We start from the raw sequence: 17,988 nt of genomic DNA, 5'->3' as shown, positions 1-17,988 counted from the left end.
TATATATACACACACACACACATATATATATATATACAGAGAGAGAGAGAGAGAGAGACCCTTAAGCCTACAGAGGCATGGACTTTGAAAACTGTGGAGAACCTCATGGAAGAACCGTCAAGATGGATGCTCTGAGCACAGGGAGGGGGGACCAAGCAGAGACAAGAGGAACACAGTCACTGGCTGCCTGGGCACATGGGCTTTGCAGTGACTGAGGGAGACAGGATTCAAGGGTGGACAAATCAGTGTCAGAGTCAACCCAGGGCCATGCTTCTGCCTCATTAAGTGACGCTGAGCTAGCCCCTTCACCTCTCTAGTGCACTTCTCCCGCCCGTACAGGGAGCATGGGTTAAGATGGCCTTTAAGCACTTTCCTGCTCTGATATTCTACAGTTCGGCTGTGCTGCTTCTTCCGGTTCAGTTCACTCCTTTACTCACGTTCCTAGATTTTGCACTTTTGTAAGATCCCTGTGAGAGCTGAGCCAAGACCTCTAGCTCCTCACCTGGAAAGCAAGTCTGCCTAACATTTGTTCACTCATTCATTTATTTTTACATTTATTTATTCATTGAAAATTGTGGCTGGGCACAGTGGCTCACGCCTGTAATCCCAGCACTTTGGGAGGCCGAGACGGGTGGATCATGAGGTCAGGAGTTCAAAACCAGCCTGGCCAATATGGTGAAACCCCGTCTCTACTAAAAAATACCTAAAAATTAGCCGGGCATGGTGGTGCACCGCTGGAGTCCCAGCTACTCAGGAGGCTGAGGCAGGAGAATCACTTGAACTCAGGAGTGGAGGTTGCAGTGAGCCGAGACTCCCTCTCAAAAAAAAGAAAAAAGAAAAGTGCTTATGTGTTCATTTAATTACTCATCCATCCATTCAAATACTCATTCTGTAAACATTCCTGGATCAGCACTGGGTGGGGCCTGACCTAAGAGGATAGTTCCTGTGCCTCAGCCACTTTCTCCAACTTTTCCATACCAATTAAGATTTCTAAATAGATTCTGTGTAATTGGGTCTTTGGGACATCATCCCTGAAGCGCCCCAAAGTTTCTAAGCTTGGCACATTTCCTCTCCTCCCTCTAAATTTCCTCAGGGATCTCACAGTCCCTTGGTGCACAAAGCGCTTTGAAAGTTGCCACCTCCATATGACCTACCTGCTCCCCCGGAGGCTGTCGGCTGGATGAGCTGGGTGCTGCCAGGTCGGGGGGGTCCCTGGCTGCCCAAAGTAAACTACTGGCCTGTTTCCTAATTTCCCTAAACCTGACACATTGCTGAGAAACTCACTGAATTCTAAGCCATTTGTATAATTTTATCAAATTCCAAAAGCTCCATTGAATTCTATCCAATTTCAAACCCTGTGCTGAATTCTATGAAAGTCCAGGCATGTTTTCAGAGTTTGGAAAGCTGGGCTGGTGTGAAACCCTGTGTCCCATTCACCAGGATTCTCTATATTTAGAAGGCACAGGCCTACTTCTTTGAACTGTATCCTGCTAGCTCCAGATAGAAAAGATACCTGGTCTCAAACCCTCTGAAACATCCTCCAGTGGATCCAGAGGAGCCTGAAGGTGAGTGAGAAACAGGATCTGAAGGCAGGGGAGGGAGCCAAGAGCCTGAGAAGATGAGAGCCTTGACTTCCCCCTCTGACTGACTCTGCAACACTAGGCAAGCCCCTTCTCCTCGCTGGGCCTCAGTTTCCCCATGTATAACAGGGGGGCAGTCCAGCTGATCTGTAAGACCCCTCCCAGCTCTGCCAAACTGTCACCTAGGCTGGAACCAGCCTGTGTTTGGCATCCAGCGGCTCACTCCCGGTTTGCCTTAGCCACGGATGTCACAGCAAGACGGGGGAAGTTGGCCGTGGCCAGGCTGGCGATCTCAGCTTGGCCTTCCGAACCTGGGATAGGAGGAAGGGTGATATCCCTGCAGGCTGGCTGGGATAGGAAGCAGGCCAGAAGTGAGAGAGAGACCTCCAAGAGGTCCAAAACCAGGGCCATGGAGCGAAAGAGAGAGGGCTCTGTGAGGCCTTGGGGAGGAGACAGGAAGATTCCCTGTGGAGGTGCCATTTGAACTGGTTTTCCATAGCATTCTGTCAGGAAGGAGGCAAGAGCAGAAAGAACATTATGGGACAAAGTTTTCTGGCTGTGCTTTGGGAACCAGAGTCCACAGCATCGGTCATGTTCCTCCTCCTCCTGCAGGCCCCATCCCCCAGCTGAAGGGCAGAAGGAAGAGCAGGGAGCCCCAGGTCCTTTTGCAGCTTGCCCCTGCTCTGGGGCTCCCGTGTCCTCCTGGGTTGTTGTAGGCAGAGTTTGCTCCCTTCCCTCAGGGCTGCTCCTTCCTAGCGATGCCCCTGCCACCCCTCCTGGCCATGGTCTCCACACACCTCCTCCCAGGGACTAAGGAATCTGCCCAGCCTTCTAAAGCACCCTAGCCCCAGGTTCAAGGGGATGCCTTATGAGATCTGGGCATGTGTGTGCACACGTGTGTAAGAGAGATTGAGTGTCTGGTACCTAATGCGTGTACACTCATGTGAATGTCAACATAGTTACACATATGAGCCTATGTGTGGCTTATACTCACAGGCACACATGTGTGTACCTGTACGTCACACCGGTATTTGTGTGTTCACCTATAGGTGAGTGCACATGTGGTGACCTGTATGTATATTCCAACAGGTAGCCAATGCTGCAGATGCTTCCTCGTGACTTTTGGGAATAAGCTGTAGTACACGGAAGCATGCAGAGGAGGTGATGCCTGAGCCAGCCACGGGGGCCACGTGATGCCATCTCTGTGTCCCACCCCAGCCCTGGCACAGTGCTTGTTTCTGCTCATGCTCTGTTAAATGGGGGTCCCTCTCCAGGAACCCAGCCTCAGAGTCTCCTGGCTGGGAACTCTGAAGTCTGGAAGGAAACTTGCAGCTCACCTGCACCCGGCCCTATGGTGAGTCTGGACATAGTCAAGTGAGACAAGCCTTTTTCTCTCAGACCCCAGGACCGGATCACAGATCTGGCTGCAAGATGCCCCGAACTCCCTGAGGGAGGTCTCTGTGTAGGGCTAAGCTCTGAACCCTGCACTCATACTCTGGGAGAAGAAGGATTAGCTAGAGGCGCCACCCAGCCTGGAAACCTCATGAGTGGTGAAGGCCCAGTGAGACCTAGAGAGACTCTACTTGTGACCCTTCAAGTAGCCTGATAGCAGAAAGAAAGGAAGAAAAATATGTACAGGAGTAATGAGCTTCCTGTCACTAGAGGCAAGCAAACAGAAGCAGGATGAGGCTGGGTATAAAAGAGTGGGGGGAGAATGAGGCTGGGTATGGGAGAGTGGGGGGAGAATGAGGCTGAGTATGGGAGTGTGGGGGGAGGGTGAGGCTGGGTATGGGGGGGAGAATGAGGCTGGGTATAGGGGAGTGGGGGGAGGGTGAGGCTGGGTATGGGGGCGAGAATGAGGCTGGGTATGAGAGAGTGGGGGGAGAGTGAGGCTGGGTATGGGGGAGTGGGAGAAGAATGAGGCTGGGTATGGGAGAGTGGGGGGAGGGTGAGGCCGGGTATGGGAGAGTGGGGGGAGGGTGAGGCCAGGTATGGGAGAGTGGGTGGGGCAGGGTGAGGCTGGGTATGGGAGAGTGGAGGGAGGGTGAGGCTGGGTATAGGAGAGTTGGGGGTCCTCTTTGCCTAGGAAGGGTTTGTACTCAGCAGCCTGGAGCCACACCTGTCCTCTGCTCCCTCACATCTGGCACACCTGGCATGTAGTAGGTCCTCAGTCGCTTTTAGGTTCTGGGATGAGTAAGTGAGGGAGGAATAAAAGATGGAAATGGTCTCCTGCAAGGGTGGCACTGAGGGGAACTGTGCTTGCTCAGGCCCGGGCTGTGGCATCGTGTCCCAAGGGATTAATGGCACAGTGCCAGATACCCTGGAATACCAAAGAGAGGTGACTCACGCTCTTTTGCTGGTGAGAGGTTGCGGCAGCACCCAGAGCACAGCTGTCCATCTAGAACAGTGAAAGAACAAGGGTTGTTTGAGACCTATGGAAGCACACGCCCGCTCTGAGCATGGCACATGTGTCACACTGTTAGGAGGGCTGGACTCAAGCTTCACCTCACCAAAGACCTGCTGTGTGACCTCAGCTTCCCCATCTACAAAATGGGAGATCCAACAAGTTGGCCTCTGGGCATGTTCCACGCCAATATCCTAAGAGTTCGTCAAGTCAGAGCAGCCCTGGCTCTGGCCCACAGAAAACAGGGGTTTGGAGCTGGGCCAAGAGCTCCATCAGACTTTAGCTGAAGAGACAGGTCAGACCACTGCAGGCCGAGGACATTCCAGACAGTGGGCATACCAAATGCAATGGCTCATAGGCTTCCTTAAAGCCAGGAGGATCTCTACCTTCAGAGACCATCTAACCCAATGGTTCCTCAAAGTTTGGTACATGCACCAGCAGCAGAAGCATCACCCAGACACACCGAGTCAGAAACTGGGACTGGAGTCCAACAATCTGTTTTAACAAACTTGCCAGGTGATTCTGGTACATGTTAAAATTTGAGAACTGTTGATCTAGCCCATTGTTTTGCAGCCTATGTTCATAGGACACATATCTGCAGTAGGTTAATGGGTGTTCTGTAAAAGGGGATCCATGATCAAATACGTTTGGGGGACACATGTTCTATATTGCTTTGTGGGAGTCATAGGTCACATTAGCATATTAAAGGCTCTGAGAAGTCCTGCAGTAAAGAGCTTCATTTTTTTATTAATCCGTTGTCTCAAATTGATTTTTCAGCTTGGTTACTAATGTTCTGACCAACATTCTCTTTGGAAATTCTGATCTCAATCAATCCTCATTTTTCACATGGATAAACTGAGGCCTAGAGAGGGTAAAGGGATAGCCCAAAGTCACAGAGAGCCACTGTGGCAGTGCTGGAAAAGATCCTAACAGTCTGCCTAGTCCCAGAGGGCTCTAGGGGCTTCCCACACCTGTACCCTTTCTCCTTCCATCCCAGCTGCATATCATCCATTCAGAACTCTGCATCATGGAGCCGCTCAACAAAACAGGGGTGTCCAAGTTCTTTCTGAAAGGATTTTCTGGCTACCCCTTCCTGGAGCACCTGCTTTTCCTTCTGTGCTCAGCCATGTACCTGGTGACCCTGCTGGGGAACACAGCCATTGTGGCGGTAAGTGTGCTAGATGTCCACCTGCACACACCCATGTACTTCCTCCTGGGCAACCTCTCCACCCTGGACATCTGCTACACGTCCACCTTTGTGCCCCTGATGCTGGCCCACCTCCTGTCATCCCGGAAGACCATCTCCTTTACTGGCTGTGCCATCCAGATGTGTCTGAGCCTGTCCACGGGCTCCACGGAATGCCTGCTGCTGGCCATCATGGCCTACGACCGCTACCTGGCCATCTGCTAGCCACTCAGGTACCACATGCTCATGAGCCACCGGCTCTGTGTGCTGCTGGTGGGAGCTGCCTGGGTCCTCTGCCTCCTCAAGTCGGTGACTGAGACAGTCATTGCCATGAGGCTGCCCTTCTGTGGCCACCATGTGGTCAGTCACTTCACCTGCGAGATCCTGGCAGTGCTGAAGCTGGCGTGCGGCAACATGTCAGTCAGCGAAGACTTCCTGCTGGCTGGCTCCATCCTGCTGCTGCCTGTGCCCCTGGCATTCATCTGCCTGTCCTACTTGCTCATCCTGGCCACCATCCTGAGAGTGCCCTCAGCCGCCGGGCGCTGCAAAGCCTTCTCCACCTGCTCAGCACATCTGACTGTGGTGCTGCTTTTCTATGGCACCATCATCTTCATGTACATGAAGCCCAAGAGCAAGGAAGCCCATATCTCTGATGAGGTCTTCACAGTCCTCTATGCCATGGTCACACCCATGCTGAACCCCATCATCTACAGCCTGAGGAACAAGGAAATGAAGGAGGCTGCCAAGAAGGTGTGGGGCAGGAGGCGGGCCTCCGGGTGAGGAAGTAGGGCTCTGTACAGATGCAGGTCTCAGGTTAGTACTGAGGCCATCATATGCCAATGCCAGTGAGGACATGGCAAGGCTAGGGTTACAGGTCTGGTATCTTCATCCCAGCAAGGCAGCACCAAGTCCTGCTGATCCTGCCATAGAACAGCCCCCAAATCATCCTCTGCTTCTGCCCCTACCACTGCCCTAGGTCAGCTCTCCGTGTCACCCCTGGCCTTCACACCAGCCTCCTGGCTAGTCCCAAGACTTCAGTCCTATTTCTCCCTCCAATCTATCCTCCACGGAGCATCTTTTCGAAATGCATGTGTGATCACATCACGCTTCTCATTGAAATCCCTAAGTGTCTCCTCACTGCTCTCAGGACAGGCATTCGCCACCATGCCCAGCTAATTTATTTTATTTTAATAGAGATGAGGTCTCGCTATGTTGCCCAGGCTGGTCTCGAACTCCTGGGCTCAAATGATCCTTCCAACTCAATCTCTCAAAGTGTTGGAATTACAGGCGTGAGCCACCGTGGTTGGCCTGGAATCTTATTTTTTGAAGGGTATATGATAATGGGCACTGTTCCTAAGGTAATTAATAGAAAAAAAAAAGCAGAACATATAACACTGTATTTTAGTATGATCTCAATTTTAACTCTTCAAGTATTTTTCTTACAGATCTATGAATAAGTGGGTATCTAGGAAATACTGGAAAATGATGGCCAAATATTAACTAACAGTTGTTTCCTCTGGGTGACGGGGTTACAGATAAGTCCTGTTTTCTAAATTATCATTTTCAACATTGTCCAACATTTCTATGATGACTGTGACTTTGAGCTTTAAAAATAACGGTATATGGAAGACCACCTTGTCCACAGTGGAGGACAGATGAGAAAGGCTTCATCCTGAGGGCAGGGCAAGGAGGAAGCTGCTGCCGTCACCCAGGCCCTCAGTGAGGCCTGAGCCGGCCGGGCAGTAGAGGGGAGGGTGGCCCTGAGAAATGCTGGGGAGATAGATATTGATGCAAAATAACCTTTGGGAGATGATATAATATTTGGGATTACAATTAATCCCTGAACAACATGGGGGTGAGGGATGCCAACTCTCCTCACAGTAAAAAAATTCATGTATAACTTTTGACTCCCCCAAATCTTAACTACTAATAGCTTACTGTTGACTGGAAGCCTTACCAATAACATAAAAAGTCGATTAACACATAATTTTTATGTTATATGTTTTATATGCTGTATTCTTACAATAAGGCTAGAGAAAAGAGAATGTTATTACGAAAATCATAAGGAGGAGAAATACATTTCCTATCTATTAAATGGAAGTGGATCATGATAAAGGTCTTCATCATTGTCAGCATCACATTGAGTAGGCGGAGGAGGAGGAGGAAGAAGAGGGGCTGGTCTTGCTGTCTCTGGGTGGTGGTTCATCTGCGAGTTTTTCCAAAAAAAAATCCCAATACATTTATTGAAAAATACAAGTATAGGTGAACTTGTGCAGTTCAAATCCATGCTATTCGAGGGTCAACTGTATACGTGTAAGATAATATTTGGGAGATATATCTGGGACTATAGAGGTGAAGGAGGGAGAGTGAGGACTGTGGGGTGATCCTGGGTTTCTGGCTTATTTTGGGTGAACTGAGACACTGAGGTGGGGAGGATGAGCGCAGTAGATGGGGAGAGTGGGGAGATGATGAGTTTGTCTTCGACCTGCTGAGTTCAGGGTGTCCGTGGGGCAGCAAGAGGACAGTGTGCTATGAGCAGACAGAAAATAAACAGTAACAACCTGTTTTTTACTTTGACCTATGTTCTTGATAAAAATTCCAGAAGACAAATCATAGCATAATATGAAACACCTTCTGCTGCTTTATTTAAGGATGATTTTTAGTCTCTAAGCTGTGTCAAGTTGTTATTCTTTATTGTGAACGGACTGGAAGAGGAGGGGAAGGAACGGAATAAAGAAATCTGTAGAAACTCAGGTGCCTGACTAAATCCCTGACCTAATAAAGTCCCTCGCATGTACTCAGTGTCTTCCACCTTGCAAAGCAATTTAAGCTTTGATGAATCCAAGTTCTTACAGCAATCCTGGAAGGAGACACCCCATTTCACAGCCCAGATACCCAGGCCTAGTGAAGCCGGGGCCATGGGCCTGGAGCCTGTGGCATCCAAAGGGCAGAACTGCATGACCTGGTCTTCAGATTCTCTGTACACTCTCTCTCCTCTGCCCAACTCACCTCAAGAGCCCTCCTGGGGCAGGCCAAGGAACCTGGAGTCTCTGAAGCTCAGGTCCCATGGCTGCCAAACCTGCAGCTTTGTGTAGTTACAGAGTTTGAACTTTAAATTGGGCAGGGACCGTGAGGTCCCTGGGGGCAGGGGGCAAACAGATTGTCTGTTAGCAAGGGAGCAAGAGGCAGGTCCTGTGGGGGGTGATGGTAGGGTTGGGGGTGGGTACCTGGCCCATCCCAGCACTGTGCACTTGCTGGTAATGAACTCAGTACTTCCCAAACCTCAGTTCCCCTCACCTGGCTCCAGCTCCCTTACAGACATTCAGGCCATGGCCAGTAAGTAGGAGGGAGGTAAGAAGAATTCATCTGACACATTGCTTATTCTCATGAAATCATTTAAAACATTTCAAAGCCTAAATACTTGCTTGGGGACAGGGACAGGATGGTAATAATATCATCTACTACTCACTGACTATTTACCACGTGCCAGGCTCTGTTCTAAGAGCTTCGCATGCTTCCTCTCACCAGATACTTAAAATAAGCCCACAAGGAAATACTGCCATCTTCATGCTACAGGTAAGGAAGCTGAGGCTGAGAACACTGTTAACAAATGGAAGAGCTGGGGCTTGGACCCTGGTCCTGTCTGACTCCAGGGCCATCCTCATCTTCTCTCCACACAGCCAGGAAGCAGTGAGGAAGCAGGAATTCCAGATCCAGGTATTTTGGGGAAATTGTAACTGAAGCTTTCTTCTTGTTATGCCCCTTTCTTTTCTTTTAAAATAATTTGTGAAGCCTAAAATAAGTATTAAGCGGTTAAAATTAGATTTGCCAGACGAGACTGATATGACATTTAGCTTGCAGAGTAACCCTGGGTCTATCAGACCTCAGACTGGAAGTTGCTAGAAACATGTGAGGAAATGTTTCAGAGCTTACAGCGTTCTAGAGATCGCCTAATTGGCTCCACTTCTCAGAAGGAGAAATCTGACCAAAGTCATACAGTAGAAGAGGAACAAAGGCCCCGATTCAAACCCGGGCCCCTTCCTCCCAGTCCAGGGCTCACTGTAGGCATCACTCTGCCTCTCAAGATGTGTAAAATCAGGGAGTGAAACCAGACAATTATTTTCAGAGACACTCCAGGTCCTGTCACTCTGTGACTCTGATCTTCCAGGCCATGACGGAGCATGACACTGCATGATACTGGCAGATGGCCGCTAGAGTAGGTTTCTGAGTGTCATCAGATGCCATTGCACCCACATGCAGAGGGGCTGCTCAGCAGTAATTTTGGCTCTCTTCCTTCCAGGCAGGTGGTAGGATGCCACAGGGCCAGTGGGCTATGGGCAGATATGACGAATGTCTCATGTGGCTCAGAGTAGTCAACTGGTACGAGAGGCTCCAGTGTGTCCTTCCCCATCCGAAACCACTGGTGACGTCCCAAGGGTGGAGCCTCCATTGCCAGGGGCTCTGAGAGCTGAGCCCCCTGGAAAGCCACAGTAGAAATGTAGCACGAGAAATATACCTCTGCCATGCTGGCCACTAAAATGACGAGGTTGTATGTGACTGTAACATAACTTAGCCCATCCCAGCTCACCCACCAAGGGAACGCCAACTACTCTCTGATGTCCCAGCCTGTGCCCATGTTATAGCCAAAGCTGTTGGCAACCTGGCAACATGGCATTTTCTGGACATGGACATATTTCTTTAGGGCCATAAGCCTATGGTTTCGTGTGCTGGTTCTAATTTCCATGAATGTGTTATGATCAGACTCTGAAGTTGTGAGGAAAACCCACCATGTTCCTGCAGAAAGAGGAGGTGTTACTACAAGTAGGGGACTGGCACCCCCCAAAGCCTTTCTCCTAGCAATCACAGTAGCTGCGCCATTCTGTTCCAGAGTGTGTGTTGGAGAGGGAAGGGGGAATTGATCTTGAGGCAACACCTTGGGATCAGCACTCTTGTTTGCTTTTTTAGAGAAAGGGTCTCACTCTGTTGCCCAGGCTGGAATGCAGTAGCATGATCGTAGCTCACTGTAACCTCGAACTCCTGGGGCTCAACTGCTCCTCCCACCTCAGCCTTCTGAGTAGCTGGGACCACGAGTACAAACCACTGCACCTAGGATCAAGATTTTGGGCAGAACAACACTGGATCTCAATAAACAGTTCAACTAGTAGCAATCACTGACACCTCCTGGCTGTGGGTTACTGGAGGGTGAGAATGATGAAGGACACAGCCCCTTCACTGTAATAGCTCACAGTCTAGTCAGAGAGAGATATACAAAAAATGAACTATAATGAAGGCAGAAAGAAATTAACCTCTGCTAATAGCTGTGTGACCGTCCTGTTGTCCAGGTGGTCAGTTTTATGAAGCCATCTGAGAGAAGGCTGCCCAAGAGGGTGGTGTGTGGACTGAGCCTTGAAGGATGAGTAGAAAAGAAAGGCACTCCAGCCTGAAGAAATTGCCCAAGAAGAGGGACAGGACTGGAGCACACAGGCTTTGTCTAAAAGACAGGGAATGGTCTGGTGAGGCTGAAGCAGGTGCGTGTGAGGGACGTGGTAGAGGCGAGGCAGGAGAACCAGCCAGAGGCTGCACACAAAAGCCCTCAGATGCCTCTGCCATGCCCACTTGGTCTTATTGTTAGAGGCTTGGGTGATGAAGAAAAATGCAATCAGGTGGGTTTCCACCCTTCACCTGCTTGAAACCCCCACATCTGTATCCAGTGTCAGAATTTGAGATGAACATAGTTCTTTCTGTAACAACACAACCAACAAAAACAAAGCTCTTATAGTTCTTTCCAGATTTCAGGTTTTACTTTGTCTATTACAACCCAGACTCAGAGAGAATCTCAGAGATCTAAAGCCTGGAGAGAGGAAGGGAGGTGTCCAAAGTCACCAAGTGAGTGAATGAATGACTGCAAATTCCATAAGGGCAGGAGCCAGGTCTGCCTCTGCTGTATTCACAGCACCTGGCCCAGGGACTAACACATAGTAGGTGCTCAATAACTATTTGCTGAATGAGTGAATGAATGAGGCTTGGCAATTCTTTACTTCTGCCAAACCTCACCAAGAAAAACACTAACTATACATATTCACGTGGATAACAGTTAAGATCAGTTACTGACCGAGATTACCCAAGTGCCCCTGTAGGTTCCTGAAACTGTCCTGTAAGAATCACCCTGATTCAGGGTAAAGGAAGGAAAGCCTGCACAGGCTCTGGAGAAAGCTGGTGTCATGGAGGACCCTGGAGCCCTTGTCCAGGAGGTGGCTAGTACAGATAGAGCAGGCACCTGTAGCTGACGATGAATGCCATCCTCCATCCAGCCTCAGTAACATGTCATTGCACCCCCCGGGGCAGCACCTTCAGGTGCATGGTTCCTCTGAGCTACACAGCATCCCAGTCTTCAATAGAAAGCTGAGTCTGAGAGAGGTCAAGAGACTTGGGCAGTATCACACAGGTAGTCTGAACTACAGCCAGGAGGCAAAGCTGGGTTTTGCAGTCGTGCATTCGCTCTCTGCTGGGTGCCTGCCATTGGAGCACTTGCTGCATTAGGTGCTGGTAGGAAGGAGGCGGAGTCCAGCTCTTAAGGTGTAATACGGAAGACAGGTCCACCACACAGCACAATGACACAGAGGGATGGCCAAGGGCGGTGGGAGCACAAGAAGGGAGCATGTAACTGCAAGGGGAAAGAGGGCAAGAAAAGGAGACGGTGCCACACAGGGCTCTGGAGAATGAGCGGAACACCTGCTGCTGGGGATGGGAGGGAGGACACGCCTCCATCTCGGACAAAGGTGCAGAGCTGGGAAAAAGAGATGGTTTCTTCAGGAAAGGGTGAGCCCTGCAGCCCTCCCAGGTGGATATAATGAAACAGGAGGAATAAGAGAAAAAAGAAATCTAGCCCAGGACAGATAGGGCTCCATTGCTGTCACAAAGCAATGTCCTCACAACCAATCCAGGAGTGAAGGGCCGGAGCGGAGAGGTGGATTATATCTCCTGAATGATTAAAGTTCACACTCAGCTCCTATTTCTCCTTCAGACCAGGGGCCACCTGGCCATAAGACAGTTCTCCAGTCCTAACAAGACTACTGTGCTTTGGGGACATCTGGGCTTCCTCCTATGAATACACGATGCTGGCCTTTCCCAAGGAGAAGTGAGAGCAGCTGTACACAGCGATAGAGGCCACCTGGGAGAGACCACAGCCTCCCCCACTGCTCCCTTTGCAAAGCTGGTCGTGACTGACCACACCACTAGATTTGCGCCTGGCTTCCCTTGTCGTGTGACATCACTGTCAGTATCATTTCTCCTACAATGCAATATAGAGGCCAGAAAGTAAGTCACTTGACTTTCATGACCAGAGTTCCACCCTGTCACCAATAACTCTATTGAGACATGTATGTTCTTATATGCCATTTTAAAAAAATTAATAGTGTGTGATTCCTTAAGGAGAGATGACCAGAAATCAGGATTAGACATCCTACGGGGCTGAAATATTTGATCTTCATGGCCCAAAGGAACACCAGGTGAGCACCATCCCTCACCCACCTGCCTTCCAGAGCTCATCTCACCTGACTCAGGGAATGGGGCAGCACCTGACAGGTGTGGAATCCTTTTGTCCACCTATTTTCCTTACTGCTGTAGCCCCAGCCCCTGATACCTAACACAGAGTAGGTACTCAATGAATATTTAGTGAATAAATCTGAAATACCATGGGCATAATTTGGTTATATGAACCATAATGTAGAAAAGATGCTTCCTGTTAATGGCCAAGAACACTCTGGATTCCAAATGACCATTTTGAACATGAATCCTTCTCTGTTATCTCCTCTGACCCTGCCCTAGGGAGAGCAGAGAGGAGCCTCAGGGACTAGAATGTGCCCCATCCTCCCCCAAGTGACGGCAGCAGAACTGCAGAGCTGAGAAGGCCAGCTTACAGATCTGAAGTCCAACTCCCTCATTATACAGATTGTGAGCTAAATTCCAGAGAGGGAGGCTGACCTGCTGCAGGCCAGACATCCAGGTCACTAGGCTCCCAGGCCAGTTGGAGCTTTTTCCAAAAAGCTGGGTGGTCCAGATGAAAAGGAGAGAGAATGAGATGAAAGGAGGAAACCAGACAGCTGTGACGGAGTACGTCCTGCTGGGGCTACATGAGCACCGTAACCTGGAGGTGGTCCTGTTTGTGCTCTGCCTGGGCGTGTACTCCATGAATGTGCTGGGGAACGCCCTCCTCATAGGGCTGAACGTGCTGCACCGTGGCCTACACAACCCCATGTACTTCTTCCTGAGCAAACTCTCCCTCATGGATATCTGTGGCACCTCCTCCTTTGTGCCTCTCATGCTAGTCAACTTCCTGGGAGCCCAGAGGACCATCTCCTTCCCTGGATGTGCCATGCAGATGTACCTGACCCTGGCGCTGGGATCAACAGAGTGCCTGCTCCTGGCCATGATGGCATATGACCGTTATGTGGCTATCTGCCAACCACTTAGGTACCAAGAGCTCATGAGTAGACAGACCTATATGCGGATGGCAGTGCTGAGCTGGGGGACAGGCTTTGCCAACTCACTACTACAGTCCATCCTTGTCTGGTGCCTCCCCTTCTGTGGCCACAATGTCATCAACCACTTCTTCTGTGAGATCTTGGCAGTGCTAAAACTGGCCTGTGGGGACATCTCCCGCAACGCGCTGGCATTAATGGTGGCCACAGCTGTCCTGACACTGGCCCCCCTCTTGCTCATCTGCCTATCTTACCTTTTCATCCTGGCTACCATCCTTAGGGTACCCTCTGCTGCAGGCCGACACAAAGCCTTCTCTACCTGCTCAGCCCACCTCACAGTGGTGGTGGTTTTTTATGGGACCATCTCCTTCATGTACTTCAAGCCCAAGTCCAAGGACGCCAGTGTGGATAAGATTGTCACAATGTTCTACGGGGTTGTGACGCCCTCACTGAACCCCATCATCTACAGTCTGAGGAACGCAGAGGTGAAAGCTGCTGCCCTGGCTCTGCTGAGAGGAGGTCTGCTCTCCAGGAAAGCCTCCCACTGCTACTGTTGCCCTCTCCCTGTCAGCCGGCATAGGCTAGGTTGTGCTGTGGTCATGACCTTCAGAGGATTAAAACCATTAAAGTTTGTTTCTTGCTCCTGCTGCAGGTCCACAGAGGCTGGTGGGGCTTCTGCTCCACATCATGGTCTTCACCCCTCTGGGACTCAGGATGACAAAGCAGCTACCATTGGGAACACTGCTGGTCACCATGACAAAAGGGAAAGTAACAAAGCCTGCACTGACTCTTAAAGCTTCTACTCAGAAGTGGCTGTGTTGCTTCCACCTACATTTCAGTGGCAAACACAATGGCAACAGGAAGGCACAGAACCACACTATCGTTAAGAGGGAGAAGCACAATACCGTGTGTCTGGATGGATAAAGAGAGGCACAGAGAGATTTGTGAATGGCCTAATGACTACCACACCAGCTGACAGTGCCAACCCAAGAGCTACTGGAGATTTGGCTTTCTTTATCTTGACCATCCATCCTTCATGGGCTGCTGCCAGGTTAATTGTCCCAAGAAAGCTCTAGTTAGCTCAACTGTGGTGGCCTTGTACTGGGTCAACCAAACTTGGTTAGAGGGTCTGGGTTAGTGTTGGCCACAGAGAAGTTTGCACGAGATTTGGAAGGCAAAAGTGGGCCAGGCATGGTGCTCATGCCTGTAATTCTAGCACTTTGGGAGGCGGAGGTTGGCAGGTCACCTGAGGCCAGTAGTTTAAGACCAGCCTGGGCAACATGAGGAAACCCCGCCTCTACTAAAAATACGAAAAGTTAGCTGGGTTTGGTGGTGTGCCTGTAGTCCCAGCTACTAGGGAGGATCACTTGAACCCGGGAGGTGGAGGCTGCAGTGAGCTGATGGTGCCGCTGCATCCCAGCCTGGATGATAGAACAACACTCTGTCTCAAAAAAAAAAAAAAAAAACTGCACCAGACACAGTGGTTGGGGGGGCACTCACATGTCACTAATCTGCTGGCTCCCCTTGTTGTTGGCACATCCCATCTAGTCCCCACCAAGTCACCTCCTTCCACTGTGCTGAGTGCTGGGCCAAGTGCAAGCTACATGGCAAAGATGCCAGCTTCTCCTGCAGGTCACCACAGTCAGTGAGATTGAAGGCACAAGAGCCAGGCACAGGTTCCAGTTTGTCCTCCCGGATTCTAGTGTGCCCTTACTGCCCCTCACTTCACACTCAGCCTTCTTTCCTAACTGCTGGCCCAGTGAGCTGTAGTAGCTTCAGGCCCAACACCAAATGCAGAAGTCACAGCTTTGCACAGATTTCTCCAACTGCTCCCATGGCTATAAAGGTCTCATCTTTTTATCATTCATAGCGGTTCTGTTATTTTGGTCAAACCTGGATTGATTCATCACTCTTCTGATCAAGGACTTTTGACAGCTCCCATTACCATTAACTCCAAATTCTTCAGTTGAGTCCTCAAGGCCCTCCAGAATCTGCCCCTACCTGCTTCTTCAGCCTGATTTTCCACTATACCCTTCACACGACTGTCCCCCTTGTTACATTATCTGTCTTGCCCTACCCTCATGTGTTTGCACCCTTGCACGTATTGTGCTGTTCTCTGATAATACCTGGGACTAGTTTCCAAAGCTAGGTTAAACACCATCTCTTTCACGCATCCTTTCCCATTGCACTTTGAGATTGTTCTCTTTACATCCTACAGCACTTCGTCAGGATCTCCCACTTCACACCTGCCCATCTAACTCAAATTCATGACACTTCACCACCGTGTGAGCTCCTTCAGGGCAGGATTCAGTCGCATTTGGCTCATCTCTGTGCTCCCACAGCACATTCCCTATGGAAGGTTTGCAGGACTGAACTGTCACTCAGAAGCCTTCAGAACATCAGCATGTGGGGATTGAGCCCTGTGCTGCTCAACATGCTCCAGGCAGCTGCAGTTGCTCAGGAGTCTTAGTTCAGTTGTGTGTACAGATACATGCCAGGGTGCAGTAGTATCTGCCAGCCATGGCCCTGTATTCAAGGCAAGGAGGCGCTGTTTGAATCTTGGGATCTCCCCCACTGAGACAAGTCAGGAGACAACTAGGGATCCCCATTTTGGAAGCCTGGAGACAGGCCTGGTTCAGCTGCTAGGTCCAGCACTGTGATATTGCCGGCCCCCTTTCCCCTGGGAATCCCAAATACACCTCAAACTGTCCAAAGTGGAACTCATCATCCCCCCACCCAAAGCGGTGTCACCATTTCAGGGAATGGCACCCCCCCCAAGTCAGAATATAACCATCATCCTAGGCTCTCTCATACCTCACCACCCCACATATCCAATCAGTCTCCAAGTCCTCTAGAATTCACTCCTAACAGCTCTTAAATTAGTCCCCTCCTTTCCACCTACATCGTGTTAAGAAGGCTTCATTCACCATTTCTCTCCCAAATGTTCCAATAGCTGTGTCACTGCACTTCATCCTCCAAGATCTCCCCAAAATCCATCCTCTGCCACAGCCATCAAAACCCCAATCTGATCATGCTACTCTCCTGCTTAAATCTCTCCAATGGCTCCTCATTTCCCATGGAATAAAGACCCAATCTCCACTTATGTGTCCAACTACATCACTGGCCCCTTACCTCCACCACCCTACTCTACACACAAAAGCATGCGCACATGCACTGGCCCAGGCACACTGAACTATTCAGGGCCCGGAGTAAATATCAGTGTTTCCTGCCTCTGAATTCCCCCTTGCTGTTCCCTCCCCATGTCCAAACACTTGGTGACCTTAAGCTAACATACATTGGACTACATCACACACCAGGCTAGGCACTACACAAGTATTCTAGGAGCTTTACTGACTGAGAACTACAAGGAATGATGAAAATCTCGGGGGAGAAATACCATATGGACACTGGTGACCACAAAGAACACTCTCCCAATATCTTGACATCATGGCAACTCAGCTAATCCTGGTTCAAATGCCCCTCTTCCAAGAAGCCCCTTATGACCCCTGTACCCCAGCTCTGTCTCCCACTTCAGAGCCTTCTGTACTCTGCTGATTCTGTCTAGAATCCCAGCTATTTGGGTTCAAGAATCCCAGTGACCTGGCTCTATACATCTTAATGTGGTATTTCTGATGTACGAAGACACCTAGCTCACATCCCCTCCCTGCTTCTCACTACTAACATAGCCACGTGAGTAGTCATTCTCTGCTGAGTGGCCATTCTCTGCTCAGTGCCCCATGGAAGAAATGTGATTGCAGAAGGCAAACAACAAAGGCATGGTTTCCTGGCTTTTGGGCTTCCAAAGCCTAGGTCCTGAAGGGAACAGAAAAGCCTTAAGGCATAGATAAAAGATTCAGGAGAAAACATAAGTAAAAGTAAGGCTTCCTCACCTCCAATATTAACAAGAGGAGGAGGAGGGAGAGAGGAGAATACTGACACAGAAGGTCCCAAAAGGGAGGGTCCCTGAGCCCCACACCTCAGGCCAAGATAGATCTGCAGGTTTTAAAAGAGGCAGCAACTCATGCCTTGTCTATCAAAACCCAGAGTAGAAACAGCTTCAAGGTGTGTCTGCATAGCCAAGGACTTAGACAGCTTCACAGGTCTCCACATATGGCACAGAAGTGGCAGAGAGAACCTTAGGACTGAAAGGGTTATGCAAATAGGAACAAGAAATCTCTCTGCATCCCAGATGAACTGTCTGGACCTCTGATTGGGACCAGGTGTAATGATGGCAATCTCGGGGCATGGATGAAGTATAGACATTGGTGATCAGAAAGAACCCTCTCCCAAACTCTGGGCATTATGTGAGACCCTCGGAATTCAGCTATGACCCTCATG

At 49.9% G+C, this 17,988-nt stretch overlaps 3 protein-coding genes across 3 annotated transcripts; all 3 read left to right on the top strand.

Annotated features, from left to right (window-relative positions):
* The first annotated feature begins 4,960 nt into the window (after positions 1-4,960).
* LOC108314261 (olfactory receptor 13J1) lies at positions 4,961-6,026 on the top strand. Its single transcript, XM_017543145.2, has one exon. It carries the CDS (start codon positions 5,411-5,413, stop codon positions 5,948-5,950), a length of 540 nt encoding a protein of 179 aa, XP_017398634.1. The 5' UTR covers positions 4,961-5,410; the 3' UTR covers positions 5,951-6,026.
* Positions 4,961-6,026, top strand: LOC108314262 (olfactory receptor 13J1-like). The gene has a single exon (XM_017543146.2). It carries the CDS (start codon positions 5,012-5,014, stop codon positions 5,393-5,395), a length of 384 nt encoding a protein of 127 aa, XP_017398635.1. The 5' UTR covers positions 4,961-5,011; the 3' UTR covers positions 5,396-6,026.
* Positions 6,027-13,250: 7,224 nt separating this feature from the next.
* On the top strand, positions 13,251-14,851 carry LOC108314260 (olfactory receptor 13C7-like). The gene has a single exon (XM_017543144.2). It carries the CDS (start codon positions 13,251-13,253, stop codon positions 14,442-14,444), a length of 1,194 nt encoding a protein of 397 aa, XP_017398633.2. The 3' UTR covers positions 14,445-14,851.
* The last annotated feature ends 3,137 nt before the right edge of the window (positions 14,852-17,988 follow it).

The sequence above is a fragment of the Cebus imitator genome, unplaced genomic scaffold (assembly GCF_001604975.1).
Source record: "Cebus imitator isolate Cc_AM_T3 unplaced genomic scaffold, Cebus_imitator-1.0 Scaffold149, whole genome shotgun sequence".
NCBI lineage: Eukaryota > Metazoa > Chordata > Mammalia > Primates > Cebidae > Cebus > Cebus imitator.
Note: the sequence above shows the minus strand (reverse complement) of the source record. Positions and strands in the feature narration are given on the sequence as shown.

What these genes read in the sequence shown, in the direction of transcription:
- LOC108314261 (XM_017543145.2), top strand. Translation starts at nt 5,411, where the DNA reads ATGCTCATGAGCCACCGGCTCTGTGTGCTGCTGGTGGGAGCTGCCTGG.
- LOC108314262 (XM_017543146.2), top strand. Translation starts at nt 5,012, where the DNA reads ATGGAGCCGCTCAACAAAACAGGGGTGTCCAAGTTCTTTCTGAAAGGA.
- LOC108314260 (XM_017543144.2), top strand. Translation starts at nt 13,251, where the DNA reads ATGAAAGGAGGAAACCAGACAGCTGTGACGGAGTACGTCCTGCTGGGG.